The sequence below is a fragment of the Eptesicus fuscus genome, chromosome 11, assembly GCF_027574615.1.
Source record: "Eptesicus fuscus isolate TK198812 chromosome 11, DD_ASM_mEF_20220401, whole genome shotgun sequence".
In the NCBI taxonomy this organism is placed as follows: Eukaryota; Metazoa; Chordata; class Mammalia; order Chiroptera; family Vespertilionidae; genus Eptesicus; species Eptesicus fuscus.
The window spans coordinates 60,905,818-60,922,037 of NC_072483.1; the positions used below are offsets into that span (position 1 = coordinate 60,905,818).

General features: G+C 55.6%; 1 protein-coding gene across 4 annotated transcripts in view; it reads right to left on the reverse strand.

Annotated features, from left to right (window-relative positions):
- Positions 1-16,220, reverse strand: part of AGAP1 (ArfGAP with GTPase domain, ankyrin repeat and PH domain 1) — a 410,505-nt gene that overhangs the window by 249,225 nt on the left and 145,060 nt on the right. For 3 of the 4 annotated variants that reach the window (XM_008138427.3, XM_008138426.3, XM_054722794.1), the window contains exons 3-5: positions 14,431-14,518; positions 1,808-1,893; positions 137-278 (exon numbers count right to left, since the gene is read on the reverse strand). In XM_008138427.3, the coding sequence (XP_008136649.1) occupies positions 137-278; positions 1,808-1,893; positions 14,431-14,518 (316 nt within the window). Of the gene's footprint in view, positions 1-136; positions 279-1,807; positions 1,894-13,729; positions 13,742-14,430; positions 14,519-16,220 lie in introns of all 4 variants that reach the window. The other variant, XM_028140626.2, reaches the window with a different exon arrangement.

The window sequence follows — 16,220 nt, forward strand, 5'->3', positions numbered from 1 at the left end:
CCTGGGCATGTGCCTTGACCGGGAACCGAAACTGTGACCTTTTGGTACATGGGACGATGATCAACCAACTGAGGCACAGCGGCCAGGGCCACTGCCCCAAAGCTTTAACCACGACCTGCGCGCCGACGCCACTCACCCTGGGTTCCCACCAGCACCAGCGGGATCTCGCTCGTGCTCCGGTAGCTGGCCATCCGACTGTAATAGTGGTAAACCGTCTGGAAGCTGATTTCATCCTCCAAGCTGAAGACAAATATGACAGCGTCCACCCACATGGCAAACTAGGGAGAGAAGAAGGGGAGGAGGCAGAGGAGTTGAGTGAGGAGACGTAGGGGAAGGAAGGGCTGGGTCTGCACCGTGTCATCTTCAAGTAATAAATATAAAATTAAGTGAGAACAAGACCTTAGGAACAAAGAATTCCGAGACGGGCCTGAGGAGACCCCAGGACTGGACAGAGTCACGCCCCTCCCTCTTCTACCTTGAGAACATTTCCCTTTCCCTGTGTGGAAGGGGGTAGGGCCGGCAGCTTCCGCACGGCAGGAGCACCTCAGTGCCTCAAGTCCCCGGGACCAGCCTCACCCCCAAGACCTAAAGCCGCCACTGTCTGGACCTCCCTGCAGAGGAAGTGCAGATCACGCCCCATTCTCTCCAGGTGCGTCCTGACCGCCCAGCACCAGCAGGTGGCGCTGTTCCAGGACACCCCACAGCTTCCCCCACCAACTACCAACTACCAACTACCAACAAGAGAGCGTGTGCACACCACCCTCAGGTGCCGCTAGTGGCCACAGCCTCGGGAGTCCATTCACGACGCCGTGGTCAGCGGGCAGACATTGTAAACGCCGTGAAACCATGGAAAGGAACCCGGGCTCACACAGCCTAGGGATGGGAGCCAGAGGACAGTTTTCCCCCTTGAATACTCAGGTACACGCTGCCCGATTTTGTACAAAATTCTGGCCATAACTTTGCAAGGCTCCATCGTGATATCCCCCAAAGTAGGAACCTTTAGGGTCAGCTTCTAGGCTAAGATTTCTGAAGGAAGCGTGACCTCATTTGAGGGCTGGTCCCTGGGGAAACCGAGTGGACACATTCTCGTGGCCAGAGGCGAAGACGGAGACCTCCGGGGTCCCGGTCCTCCCCACCCCGGTGCTGGCGCCATCGGCAGGCAGACCACCGGGGGCTGTGCCCCATCACCACGTCCGGCCTCGGGCGGTATCTCGGGGCATCGGACGGGAATGCTCGGGCAGCCTCCCCGGGCACCTGGAGAGCTAGAGCTGACCCAGACGGGCACTCCCTCCCTCCACCCCCCCCCCCCCCCCCCAGTCACCAGATTCAGCTCACAGCCTGTGCTCAGCTCATAAAGTGTGTAAGTAAAACGCTACACTGGACAGGAAGTAAGTGGGAGAAAGAGGTGTTGCACACACGGGCTTTCTCATCTCTGTGACGCCCAGCGTTCAGGGAACTTCCCGCCCGCACCCAGGTGGCCAGGGGACTGACTCGGGTGGGGGTGGCGGGGAACACAGACATTGCCGGAGGTCAGACAACTGCGCCGGCGGGTCGGCGCACAGTGTGCTTTTCCTTCCTTCTTAGCAACACGGAGCGTGACCACTGGCTGCACAGCCTGAGCCCCCCGCTGGGATTCGAGCTGAAGGAAGAACAGAATGAGTGCCTTCGAGGTGAGAAGACCCTCCATCGCAGAAAACATTCTCCTGGGCCTCTCTGTCCCCTCTCCCGGAGCTCACGGGACAGATTTCTCAGTCCAGTTCCCAGAAACAGGTGAAGGGCCGGTGGGCCGCTGGCATGTCATACTCACCTGGGCCTCGGGGGGGCCCCCTTCATCTCTAATCAGCAGCAGATAGCTCTGTCCGTCAACAACAATCTCTTTCTTGAATCTGCCACCTGCCACACACACAAAACGCCTCGTTATGCAAGAAAGACAGAGCGCGCAGCGGGCAGGCAGACGTGGGCTTCGCTTGCGGAAAAATACACTCGAGGCTGCCGCCCTGGAGGCAACTCGGAGCCTTTGGGAGTGGGTTTCGGATCTGCCTCCGGCAACCACCGGGTTCTGAACGAACTGAACTCAGACTTAAGTGTTTGTCGTAAAGAACCCGCGTTGGTTTCTGCTGGAATGCACAGCCTTGCGTGCCAGGCCAGGAGACCCGTGGCTGAGGAGGGTGGAATTTAAGGGCAGGCTTTGTGCGTAAATCCAGGGATTCTCGCTCGCTGGGGACACTGGTGCAGAGTTCAGAAGAGAGCACTACAATTGTCCTGCGTGTGTTCAGTTTGCCAAACAAACGAATCTGTGAGGCCTCCCGGGCGCCTCGAGTACGACATGCTGACAAATTTGAGGGCTGAGGACCTGTATTCTCCTCAAGAGAAACCCAGTTCTTGGTGGGAACACAGAACATCAAGGGGACGGTGCTTCCGCAGCCACAGTTCACAGGTGAGGGGGGCCGACTACTACACACGGTTAGACAGCAACTACTGATGGCGGCTCCGCACGCAGACAGCAGAGGTTAGGGCCACGCGGGTTAGTGAGGAGCCTCCCGGAACCCCTGCTGGACGCGGGGGGGGGGGGGGGCACACAGAGGAGGCCAGGGCTGTCCCTAACATCTGGGCCCCTCGAATGCCCAGGTGGGGGGCACGCCACTGCCACCAGCATCTCCCAGCACCGCCCCGGGCTGGGTTGCCAGGCGCCCCCCTGGACAGCGGGAGAGACCGCCACTCTGGGTCCCTGGTCCCTCGGCACCTCCAAAGACAATCCGCCTTCTGAGACTCTGAGCGAGTCCGCTCCAGGTGACCCTCGCCAGTTCTGGATTCTGTTTCTGAGCGAGGAACGCATCGGTCCTGCTCCACGTGCAGCTCCTTCCAGAAACTGCATCGAAGCCCCAGGTAACCGCACGCCGGAGAGCCAGCTGGCCGGCCCGCCCACCGACCCAGAGCCTGCGCGCCGGGTCCTCTGCCGCCCGGAGCCACGTTTCGCTCCGCCAGTGGCCCAACGGGGGTCCTTCCACCCCAGGGCCCGGGGTCTGTGGGGGGCTGGGCCACTCCAGCACCGAGAGGCAGGCGGAACTGCTGTTCTGCGCCAGCACACACGCATCCAGTCCCACACACCTCGGGGGCTCCGCGTGACAGGGAAAACACACTCGCTTTACTGGGGTCAGTCTGCTCAATAAGAAAAACCGAAGACAACTTCCAACATTCAGAGGAAGCACAGTACCTCAGGTTGCGCTCCTTCACTGTCACCGGACAAGGGCAGTCTGCGCAGAGGAGCCGGAATAAGGCACATCTGAGGGGGTGGAGCAGACTGTCCGCACCTGGATGCAGACCAGCACCTGCTCTGCCAGCTGCAGGAGGGTCTGCAATGACCAACACCCCCCCCCCCCAAATCGTGGCTCCTCGAGGGGAAGGGAGATAGCACGCCCTCCTGGCTAGGCTGTTGTGACTACAGAATGAGCTAGGAAGCACCTGGCACAGGACAGAAGCCCCCACCCCACACCCCCTCCCCCACACCCCGGCGCCACAGCCACGAGACCCTGACGCTGGACCAGCTCTGCAAGGACCCTGGTGCCGCCCACTCCCAGCCCCTGGGCTTCTGGCCTCCAGGACTGAGAGGATACACTTACTAGTATGTTTCAGCGCCCCCAGCCGGTGGTATTTGGTCACAGCAGCCCCGGGAAACTATATATCCTCCGACTGATTACAAGTTTCTGCTCTCCCTCTATGCATTCACCCAGGACGCTCTCTCTCTCTTCCTCTCTTTCTCCTCTCCCTCTGTCTCTCTCTTTCTCTCCCCTTGTGCTTGCTATGCTCTCTGGCTTTGCAACCTTCAGCCAAGAACTTCAGACCTAATTTCCCTCGCCTCTCTAAGGAGAGGTCATTCTTTTTGACATCCGCAAGGTCCCTTCCAATTCTAAAAGCACCGCTTTACCACCCTCCCCACAAGATATAGTGTATCTTTTCAATATTTTGCACTCACAAACATCAGCCACTTGCAACTGGCTTGTATAATTATTGCAGGTATTATATGTGCATAAAAAAAAACACAACCGAAAATGAAATACTCATATGCATTTGCCACGAACCCAAAAGTGTAGTAATCAGGTAAAACTCAGCCGAGAGCTTCAGCACCCAGGTGTGAGGAAGTAAGGATGTGACCAGGAAAAGCTATGACTGTGACAGGTGAGACTGCAGCCGGCTCACCTCAACGTGGCAGCTGGGCGCTGGAGCAACATGGTCTCACCGGAGAGGGAGAGAATTTAAAATGCGTTTTCTGCAGCCAACCTCCAAGCCACAGAGGGAAAGCCTCAGGGGGGAGCGGGCGGGCGCCAGGCGGTCCTCTGCAGGCAGGGCCACCACGGCCTGCGTTTTAAACTCAAGCCCTGCGTCTCACCCACCGACCGACCGACCGATCACTTTCCACCAGCGTTTTAGAGGGCACCACGCGACTCGACACCCAGTTTCGTTTTTAAGGTAGAGCTGACACCTGCCTGTTTTATAACCCAAATTCCAGTTGCCTTCCTGCAGGCTCTTGCACCCAACTTTGTATTCCCAGCATATAGGCACAGCCTGGCCCAGGGCCCACCCTATGATGTTACATTATGGCGTTCCACCTGCTCTGACGGCCACATACCATTACCTAACACTAAGTGCCTTCGGGGGTCATTGCATGTTAGAAAGTGTCCCCCTGACCTCCGCTCCAGCAGACGTCGACACGTCTGGCTCACACACCTGCATGCAGGTGCGCAGGGAGCGAGGCAGGCAGCGGCAAGCGCAGGGCCCTGTCCCGGTGATGACGCCTCGATGAGAAGGGACAAGGGAGGCCCCCTTTCACTTAGATCTATTCCTGCCAAAGGCGTGGTGAGGTCACCGGAGGCCAGCAGGCAGAGGAAAGTGCTGGACAGAACCGTCTGGGCTGCATCGCCCTGAGCTGCACTGGACAGCGGGAGCCACTCGCTCACCTCCCCGAGAACAGAATGCGCCCTTGTCTGACCTCCACCTCACGCTCAGTGTGTTGCATTTCTGCTTCACCCAAAGGCAAGTTGTCGGGGTTCCCAGACAACTGCCCTGGTCACCCTGGATGCCCTTGAGCTCGCCTTTGATGCGAGCCTGGTCTTCATTTCTTCCCCACATGGGTGAGAGGTGAAACCGAACACACTACCAAGAAGGGGGCTGCGGACACACGTGTGTTGTGACCAGCACACAGGAAGGACAGAAACATCTTTTAGAAAGACTTAAATTAAGGGTATCCCTTATAATCTGCCGTAACCAATTACCCTGAAAGTTCCAAGGTTACTGTCCCGATTCCTGGCCTCTGCCCTGGGAGCCAGCGTGGAGTCTGGGAGGCTGGAGTGAAGGGAATGGCTGGGTCCCCAGCCCCCCGGAGCTCACAGTAGACGGCAGAGCTGTACGGAGCCCTGTCTGAAGGGCGTCTGCACAGAGGCATCGGCGCCCCATCTGTGTTGTCATTCTGCTTTCGGGGGGGAAGGAGCAGACGGAATTTTCCTATTCCAAAGAGGGGGAAGGCTTAGAGTAAACACTGCCACAGATGTTTGACATTTCTGCTTCTATCGTTTTGGCTAATTGGACTGAAAGCTATTAACGTATCATTAACGTTCTGCAAGCAACAGAGACGGACGTGATAACAGCGAGCCTTCGCTAGTTTGCATTTCTTCCCCGTCACCGGGGGTGCCATCGCCACCCAGATCTCCCGGGCAGACCACGCAGATCCGTGGGATGCGGGCCGAGGTCCCCGGGCCCCTCACAGCCGGGAAGGGCAGGTCCACACGCGCTGCCGCCTGCCCACCTGCCCGCCTCTCCTGTGCTTTCTGCACAGCACAGCCCGGGCTGCAGAGCCCCACGGCCTGCCCGTGGCCACCCAGCGCCCAGAGGGTGACCTGGAGAACGCAGGGCCCGTCTTTTCCTTCCTCCACTCACAGCCCAGCAGGGGGCTGGCAGCCTCCAGCTCCGAGCTCACCCTGTGCTCAGGGAAGTATAAAGAAATTCACCCGCCTGTCACTTTATTGCACTTTTTTTAACCATTCAACTTTACTTTTCCGTGCAAAAACAAAAATTTGCATTGCATTTCAAACTCTAGTACTATTTCCCTTTTCCATAAAAAATGGGAGGAGCATTCTCCCAGCGTCTGATCAGATGTGATCAACCAGCCTCGATCCTTCCCTCAGGTGCACATAGGCCTCGGGTCGCCGGCTCCGGTACTGGGTCTCCTACCTCACAGGTTCGATCCCCGTCCACGAAAACATTTTCAACATTTGCCTAAAATGTTCTTCTTCCTGACTCAGCCCCATGGTGAAATAGAAAGAATGCCTGCAAAATGTATTGCTTCCTAATTGTTTCAGACAAGTGGAGAGGGGTACATTGAAAAGAACCAAGAATCTCTTTCATTTCTAAGAGAATATTAAAAAATCTTAATTACAAATGTGCCAGAAATTTTTTAAAATTAATTTTACTCTTTCAGCTTTGACAAATACACTGAAGTCGGTAACTTATGAACATGGAGATTCTGGAGACAGTTTGTATGGTGACATTTAAGAGAAATGTTGGGCCGCATGTTATTTTTACCCTGGGGGAAAATTTTTATTGGTAACATTTTAGTTTATAAAATTTAACTGAATCAGATTTCATTTCCTCTGCCAATTTTTTTTTTTTTAACTTACATTGATTTTTTTTTTAAGTGACTCCATAAGCTACACTAACAGGAGGGATCGAATGTGTGGTGACTGCTATGTGCCGGTGGTGACGTGGGGACTTCCTGAGCAGGCCAGGGTCTCCGAGGACTTCATGAACCCCCATCTAAGCAAAATAAAAAAGGAGATGGGGAAGAAAGAAAAAACCCGAAAGGAAGACTCGGCACCATCCACCAAGAACAGGGGTGTGGCTTCCCAACAGGACGCAGCCAACACTGGCCTGAGAAAGAGAGGGAGAGCCCAGAGCTGGTGGACGGGCGCCTAGGCTCACAGCCACACGGACCCCCGGTGTGCAGGGAGGAAACTAAGTTGTCCAGCGGACAACCCAGGGAGGGCACACGGAGGCATTTTACACTGTAACTCAGGAAAGCAACACCCAGCCCCAGGTGTGAGGCCCAAGCACTCCCCAGCAGGTGACTGACAGCTGGCAAACGGGAATGTGGGCAGTGGCCCATCCCTTCTCAGGCGCACTCCCCGTGAGGGTATCTCCTCCAGACCCTCCTCCTGCACAGGAAACCAGATGGCGGGGAGTTCCCCACACCCCACGTCTGACGGGGACTGAGGGAGAGAAACCGTCCCTTCCCGGCAGCCACCCTGAGATGCCGGTGGCCCCGGGGCGTGTGGGTGATGAGCAGTGCCCGTGTCCCTGAGCAGAGCCGAGATGGCATCCGTCTCAGCAGAGGTCTGGGCTGACGCCCGAGGAGGAGAAAGCTGAAGAAATGGGAGGACGTCATGCACAGAGCAAGGGGGGAAGGGGGGAGGTGGGAGGTGGGGAGGAGGGGCGGGAGGGAGCAAGCAGAACAGCCAATGGAGAAGAAAACAAAGCCCAACAGCAGAAGGAAACCCCTTCGAGTGCTCCCTCCCGAACTCCCCTGAGGGACGGGCATTCAGAAAGGCAAGGACTCCAGGGATGAGAGCTTGAAACCACAGGAGATGAAATGGAAAACTCTAGAACTGAGGAGGAAACTGAGGGTCCTTATGACTTTGATTCAATTTGGCTTTGAATCCTAGCTATGGAAATTCTCTCAACGCCCTCAGAGACCTCGCCCCCCACCCTGATACCCAGCAACCGCCGAGGCAGCAGAAGACAGCACCAGACCTGACGAAGGTCCCGGTCAGGCCCTCCGCAGGCTAAGGATCACCTCTTCACCTGAGTTCCGTTCCAGCTCCTGAGCCCTCAGGTGGAACGACCCTCTGGTTACTTTCCCACAAAACCAGACAGAGGGACCCGGGAGCAGACCTCAGAGTGTCCTCAGACCTGAAGAAATGACTCATCACCCCCTCACCGCCCACGATCAGCTCCCAGCACCCGCTGGACCCCTCACCCTGGAGCCTGGTGCCTTTGCCCACAGAATCCGTCCCCTACGCGCCATCGGAGCCCGGGCTTTGGCACAACAGCTTCCTGCTCTCCTGGGTGGCACCGTTCACGATAAAACGGCCGAGGTTTCTCCGCTGTGGTTCTCCCTGTCTCTCTCGTGTCTGGCTCCACAGCACCGACGGCTGGGCCCTTTCTGCTCCACAAGGACCAAAACCACTTTGCAAAGAAGAAATAAAATGTGGAAAAGGAACAGAGGAGACACTGCTACAAACTGAGTTTCCCACACGGAGAAATGGCTTGAAATAAACACAGTGAGATTAAAAGGACAGAAATAAAGTATTTAGAGAGCAGTTCATTCACAGGAAGACAGAAAAACGTACCTCGCAAAAGGATACATGGTATTTCTGCCAACAAATCCCCAACAAAAGAACTGAAACACTCCTCAGAGAGAAAATAACAGGCATTTTCCTAAAAGGCAGAAAGATCTGAATCTGCCGATCACAACACTGTTCCAGGGAAAAGCCACAGGCCCAACGTCGCTTTAGCGAGGAGGCGGCCCAGGGGCACTTTCTCTCCCAGCCGAGCGAGGCTTCCGCGTCCGAGGGGCGTGTCCCCACAGGACTCGGGGATTTTGAAAATAGATGCAGAAGTGTTTCTGAACCTGTATCGCAGTAACGACCAGCGTGCCCTGGCAAGTGTGTTACACACTCACTGAGAGACGAGCACGTGGGATGTGGCTGAGTCGGGTACACGCTGTGGAAACCAGAACCCACCTTCCGGAACCTGGGAGGCTGGCAGCTCCACGCTGGCCGTTTAAACCTCAGACCTGGCACAGGCCAGCCCCCTGACACATCCCGCCTTCTCATGAGTGACAAGCAGGCGCCTGTGTAATGACAGCTACTGGCGTGTGGCATGTCCGGTCAGCAACGACAGGCACACCTCGGGGACATGTCACCATGCAGTGACTGCTCGCCAGGACCTGGGGGGCTCCTATCGGGAAACCTTTACAGAACGAGAGGGGTTCTGTTATTGATTCAACCGTGTTCTCTTTCCTTACCTGACAGTAATAATGAGTCTTAGTGTCTAACATTTCATTTTCCCCTACAACTTTCCCAAATAGCAGACATTCGGGTTTCCCCTTACCTGTCCCCAATCATTCTGTAGGGAGAACTTCCCAGGCATCTCCCATCTGGGAAGGACGCTGGCTTCTGCTCCCTCCACTCCACTCCACGTGAAAGACCCAGCTTTCATTCCTCGCCTGCACGCTTTGGACTCTCTTTGTTTTCCGTTGTGTGTGTGTGTGTGTGTGTGTGTGTGTGTGTGTGTGTTGTTGTTGTTGTTGTTTTTTGGGGGGGGGCACATAGGAAGCTCCAGGTTGCTGCCTCATCTGGGTGGTCACTGCTGGAAAGAACCGGAATGAAAGAGACAGCTCACAGGTCACCGTGAGCTGAAGGACCACCCTCCTGGAGATGAGAGGAGGTGCCATCGCAGCCTTCACGCGGGCACGTCACCCGTTCCCAGGCTCTCGGCCAGGAACCTGCTGGCCTCGGGCCTCGACAGCTTCGGGGTCGCCAGGGCCCGGGAGGGAGATTTTTGCTCACAAATGTGAGTTGGTTAAGAGCCTACGAGAAGCGGAAGATCCATTCACCGCAGAAGGAATCCTGCTGGGTTCAGATCACAGGACCTGGAATGTCAGGGACAGTCGCTCCTCGGTCATACCTGGCGAAAGCCCCTCGGCAAAGCCCTTCCTGTGGCCGCAGCAGCCGCAGCAGCAGCGACCCCGCTGACCCTCGCTCCGGGCCTCGCCCACCACGCCCACACCTGAGGAGGGTTTGCTCCAGATCCGAATGAAGAAGTTTCTCGACCTGTCTGACTTCATCCTGGCACTTCTACCCACTTCATGGCCCAGGGCTCCTTGCAAAAGTGGCCGACAGCAGTTAATTCTATAACCACAGGAAGGAAGCTCTGCGGACATTCTTAAGTTTGCACTACCAACCTTAAAACCTTCCGCTCAACCCACCAGGGAGCAAGTGGGCCCTCCCCCTTCCCCACCAACGGGGAGGCACCGGCTGGGGCTCCGCCTCCTGGGCCCCAGGTCCTTCCACACAAGCGGCTCTGCCAGGCTGAGCTTGGCTGCATCAAGAGAAGGGGAATTACATAGATGTCCCTGGGACAGGGACACAGCCTCCTGGCCTGCCGGGGGGAAGTGTCTCAGGGGGGTCCTGGTTCAAATTCCCACACAGCACTGAACGGCCGGCCTTGTGTTCCTCTTTCAAGGGAGAGAGTTAAAAGCGGAGTGGCGGTCGCCTGGGGTCTGTAACAGGGTGAATATTAAGCACGTGAGGTAGAAACTTGGATTACACGCCAAACGCCACTCACAATTCTAATTAGCAGCCATGAATAGGGCACTAATGGCCGAGGAGTGAGTGGCAGCTGTGAAATCCCATCAAAGGTGTGAAGGTCACATGTAAACGAACCGAGTGCGTGTGACCTTCAAGAGACCAGCAGTCAGATCGCAGCAAGGCCTGGCCACCGAGAGATAACGGGGCAACTCCACAGCTGTGAGAGCAGCTTGTCTGAACTCTGCATGCGTGCAATACGCACGCGGTGCGGGTTGAATTTTATCACAAAAAAGTTACGTTCCGGTCCAAACCCCTGATGTAACCTTATTTAGAAACAGGGTCTTTGCAGCTGTGTTCAAGTTAAGATGATGTCCTATTCGAGGAGGGTGGCCCTACCTCTAGGACGGGTGTCCTGGTGAGAAGAGGGACATCTGGACACAGAGACAAGGCCCCCTGGCGACTGAGGCCGAGGCTGGAGTGATGTGCGTACACACCAAGGACACCGAGAGTTGCTGGCAACCCGAGAAGCGAGGAGGGAGACACGGAACGGATTCTCCGTCAGAGCCTGGGAGGACCAACCCCATCCACCTCCACCGAGACTCCGGGCCCCACCGCTGTGAGGGAACTCTTCCCGTTGTTTTAAGCCGCTGGTTTGTGGTCATTTGTTGTGGCAGCTCCAGGACGCCATCCGCATACACGTCTCTCTCTCTCTCTCTCTCTCTCTCTCTCTCTCTCTCTCTCTCTCTCATTCTCTCTCTCTCTCTCTCTCACACACACACACACACACACACACACACACACACAATTACAAACATACTTGCCTGTACAAAAACTTTACTCTTTGGATTACATTCATGGAATCAAAAGCTCCCCACTGAGTTACCTACTGTGGCCTTGTTAATTCACTAGTTAAAAAACACACATAACTTTTAAACCTGCTGTCATTTAAATTGTATCTTTAAAATGACCTGAATTGTGTGAATGAGCTCTCATTGCCACGGGACTAAAATACCAACCCAAATCACACAACTAAAACACAGCAAATATTATCCCCTGAGATCCGGCTAAACTCCATCCGATGCAAGTGTGCTCCGGCGAAGGTCGGGAGGTCACGAGAGAGAACACTGAAACAGGAAGGCCCTCGCCACCCCTCCCAGCAATCTAAAGGGCCTGGTTCGGGTCAGAGGAACGCTAGGGCGTTTACACATTAATTAAATCAAAAGAACAGCCCTGTGCAGGCGTGAGAAGCCGCAGGGAGCGCCAATGAGCTATGTGGACGGGCGGGTCACTCAGCCCCACCACCAGCAACATGTTTTTCATTTAAAGTCGCTGCCCACGTGTGGCTGGAGGCAGGTGACCACTCCTGCAGTTAGAAGGGGAAGGAGCATCCGTTAGGAGGTAGTAGAAACACCGGGAAATGGAAAGGTCTCCCAGCTCAAAGCCCAGCCCCCGTGGCCTGGTGCCCGCAACACACCATCAGCCGTGGTCTAACCTGACCCTTGGCCTCCACAGGCAGACCTGACGACTCACGGCCGGGGCTGAGCCACAATCGGCTTCTACCTCCCTGCACCCCCGGGGGGGGATGCCACGGCTCCAATGCTCTCCGTAAACCTGTGCAGAGACACAATCCATTCCAACCCCAGAACATTCCGCATGCAGCTTCCCAGTAGAGCACGCACGGGCACTGAGCCATAGGAATGCCCTCGACGAGACTGGCAACCACGTTGCAGTTACAGGCTCCCTGGCTGTGAGAAAGAACTTCCATGGTGAGACAGGGAGAAATCAAGGCTTTTCTCATTCATTTCCTTCCTGCTGCCATTTGGAGACCCGCCGGGGCACATGGACTGGCTGTGGGAGTGTTTCCTGGTCTCCGCAGACACGGCCACCGGCCTGGTTCAAGGCAGGCGCGGGTGGCCAGGCTCTGAGAAACAGGGGTTCAGGGGCTAAGGGGCTTCCAGCACAAGACAGCACCCAGAGGCCCCGATGCACGTCCACTGGGTGCACCTGGGTGGGTGCTGCTCCAAGCTCCCAGCACCCCCACACCCTTGACCTGGGGTCAGTCAGTGAGAGGCCCGGCGGCCTGGTGCCCGGGTGAGCTCCTGAGGTGGTGGGAGAAGACCGGGGACTGTCCCCCTCCTGACGCAGGGGCCTCGGGCGCGGGCCAGAGGGAGGAGATGTTTCCACCGCGCAGCTGAGGAAGGAATGTCCTTGCGTGTGCAAACGCACGCAGTTCCACCCTTTGAAATCGTGTTTAGAAAACTGCATGCGATACCATGAAATCCAGGAGAGTAAAACGTGTTACTTGAAAAAACAAAGAATCTGGGCTATGAGGGGCTGTAGTTTGGGTACGATTTTTACTTTTAACGAATGGACATTCAAGAGAAACGCCTTCATGCTAATAAAAACACAAGGCCGGTTGCAAAGACATCACAGTCAGGCCCAGATGTGACAGAACAAACTGTGACCGTGCACAGGGACAAGAGCGCAGCCAGAGCAAAGACAACACAGCGGGAGGGAGAGGCGTCCCCGGGTGAGAGGGCCGGAGACTCCGGTACCAGCCACGGACGGTACCAGCCAGGCAGACACCAGAGCCTAATGGGAGCAGCCAGAGCACCCCCAGGGGCAGGGCTCGCATCCGAGTGCCTGAGGGCTGTGGGGGGCGGTGTTGGCTGCTTAACCTGGAGAGGTGATCATTACGCCTGCTGTCAGGTTACCCAGACCCTGAGCAGCTGGGGTCACCAACCCATACAGTAGCTACACCTGAGGGACCAGTGAACCTCAGTCTAGCAAAATCAAAGCCACACTCAGACACACAAAGGAACAAATACAGCAGCCCGACCAGGTGCAGACCCCAGGCGTCAGAAAGCCTCCCTAAGCTCTCGCAACCATGCATCTGCACACACTTTCCACCAGGAAGGTCTGCGCACGGATTCCCACCTTCAAGCCTTCGAGTTCATCTCCGGTCTCTCTAAACCATCCTCTCCGTCTGGTTCACGCAAAAAGTCGGCCTCTCCCTGGGGACCACCACGGGGCTTTTATGTGTTTGTAAAGTTCCGCAAATGAATGGCAGAGCCCCGAGCAAAGGTGGCCACAGAATCCACCCCTCCACGCTATCCGAAGGTTCCACAGGCCCCGGGACAGGAGTTAGACACTAAACAGGTGTTACAGGGAACACAGGAAGCTAGACTACTGCTAACAACACATCTAAGGGACGCAACAGGTGAAATGTTCAACTTAAAAAAAAAAGGCAAAATCAAAGGCAACAGGATGGAGCACAGGACGAGGAGGGGAGGGAACGCTACAGGACACAGCCGCCTCTCCTCTCTCCAAACAAGACAAGCGCTACCATGAAGAAAGGGCATAGTTACCTGCATCCATATCTGCAAAGAATGGAACAGCCAGTAAGAAAAAGAAGGAACCAGAAATTCAGTGTCTCAGAGTTGGATTTTACAAGGTTATACGGAGAGAAAATATAACTTAGAAAAACTGCCTGTGGACTAGGCCTGGACTAGGGACACGGGGGCTGCTGGGTTCCTAACAGCATTTTATTTACAGCAGAAAATAAAATGTGGATATGTTAACGGAAGAAGGAAAAGCCTAGAGGCGAACGAAACATCTTCTTCTCATGCAAAATGACCATTACATGTTTGTCACATGCTATAAAGGGGGAACATACTCCAACAGGTGGTGGCAGGCATCTGAACGCCTCATGTCTACGGCTACGTCACAGGACGTACACAGTATGGATAAACCCAACATCCCGGTCGGAGAAACGGCCGAGCAGTATTTAAGGGAGTGAGACTGGACTGACATTTGGAAAGGACAGGACTATCAGGGAAGAAATCAATTCAAGAGTATTTCATGGTTCTACTCTTGCTCCGAATGCCACAGAGAATATAGTGGGTCAGCGACCAATACTGGAGAAGAAACAATATACCTAAGGACTTCTACTGCTTGGTGCTCTATTACTTTCTTGACGTGTGATACATCGAAGTAACGATTTAGTATGCTACAGAACATTTACAAGCTAAGCTCTCCTAAGCTTGAGCCTGCCTGCCAGGCCGCGTACCTTCGGGAGATTCTTCCTGGACGTAGGTGCCGGTCAGGTAGCGGTGCACCAGGGCCGACTTGCCGCTGGCCAAATTGCCCACGATTCCCTGAAACAAAGCAACGGACGATCATTAAGCACCAGGGCGTCAGTCTGTTCGGCAATCTACAAGCGGAGGGAGTTAAAAGGTGCAGTGCGGCTACACGTCATCACAACCGCGCACAGGCTGGGAGGGCAGACATGGGCTCAGGGGTCTTCCTGCTGGAGGACAGGGACTGGCTCCCTCGTCAGCACCCCCCTTCTCACCGCCTCGCCAGCCCTAAGAGCTGGACACCACCCCACACCCGCGGCTGAGGGGCTCTCCGGCACACCACGTGCGGTGGGTCCCCCAGGAAAGGGTGTGAGTCAGGGCGCCGTGCACTGTGAACTGTGAACCCTTGGCGTCCTGAGCGAGGAACGCTGTGGGCCATGGTGGTGTGCAGAGCACTGGGGATGAGGAGGACATTCTGGTGCATTCCGTCACCAAGGAAGTGCATGGTTACCTGCACCCGATTTGGGGGTAGGAGTTTGGAGCTGGGTCCGACTAGGTGAAATGAGCCACACGGGTTAATGACGACGTGGGGGCGAGGATGGGGGGCGGAGGGACGAGGCTGGTACCAGACAGAGGACAAGAGCAAGCCTGCTTCTCCGGAACACGGTGCGGCTGCAGCACACGTGGTACTCACTCACTTCACAAGCCTGGGACCCACCTGCCCACTGCCTGCAGGCCAGAGCCCACGCTCCAGGAGCAGCAGCAAACAGTCTCCCTCTGAAAGCTTGCACACCCGTCTGCAGACACACAGGCCAGCAGCAGATCCGTGGCCCTCCGGCCTCTTCACCTGACCAGTTTGGGGTGGTCTTCCTGCTGCTCCTCTGCACACCGTGACTGCTGGGGATGTTCGTGGCTCGGTCCCCCACTACACTGAGGTCCCCGAAGACCAAGAACTATGTCTCTGGATACTGAAGGACACCAACTCCCCAACTCCACATCCCTCCACTTACCAGTTTCTGGCCCCAACCAAGTGCCTGGTAAATATGGGATGGATGGAGGAGGGATGAAGAGAGGGATGAGGGAGGAAGAAAGGGATAAAGAGATGGATGGAGGGATAGATGAAGATATGGATGGAAGGGAGGGATGGATGGATGAAGGGAAGGAGAAATGGATAAGTGAATGGAGGGATAGATGGAAGGAGGGAAGGAAGGAGGGAGGGAGGGTCGGACAGTTGGATGGGTGGATGGAAGAAAGGAAGGACAGATGGAAGGAAAAGAGAATGGCTGGTTGGATAAATGAATGATGAAGCCAATAACTAGAAGAACACACACAGGAGGAAACACACTTGGCATGAAACTGTGAAAAATGAGTTAAAATCTGACCTTTCTGTATCCTATTACCCATCCTGTACTCCCCAGTTACCGCCCTTTAGTTTCTCACCTTCCCCAGCTCCCAAACCGCATCCCCAGACTCCTAGACCTTCCCACACCCACCACTGCCCGAAATAACTCCTGCTCTGCCAGCAAGCAGTTCAGATGTCACCTCCTCTGAGAAGCCTTCCTAAAGCCACAGCCTCAGGGAGCAGGGCTCCTCCATGCTCCTCGGTGCCTCCTCACATGCTGTGTGGGACTCCCCTCTTTATCTTCCCAGCATCAGTATGAGGTCTGACTCCCCAGGACTGACCACTCCCTCAGGGCAGGACCGTGTCTCGTTTGTCCCTGGTTCTCTGCCTACCAGCAACACTGGCTGAATGAGTGAATAAATGAATGAACGAGTGAAT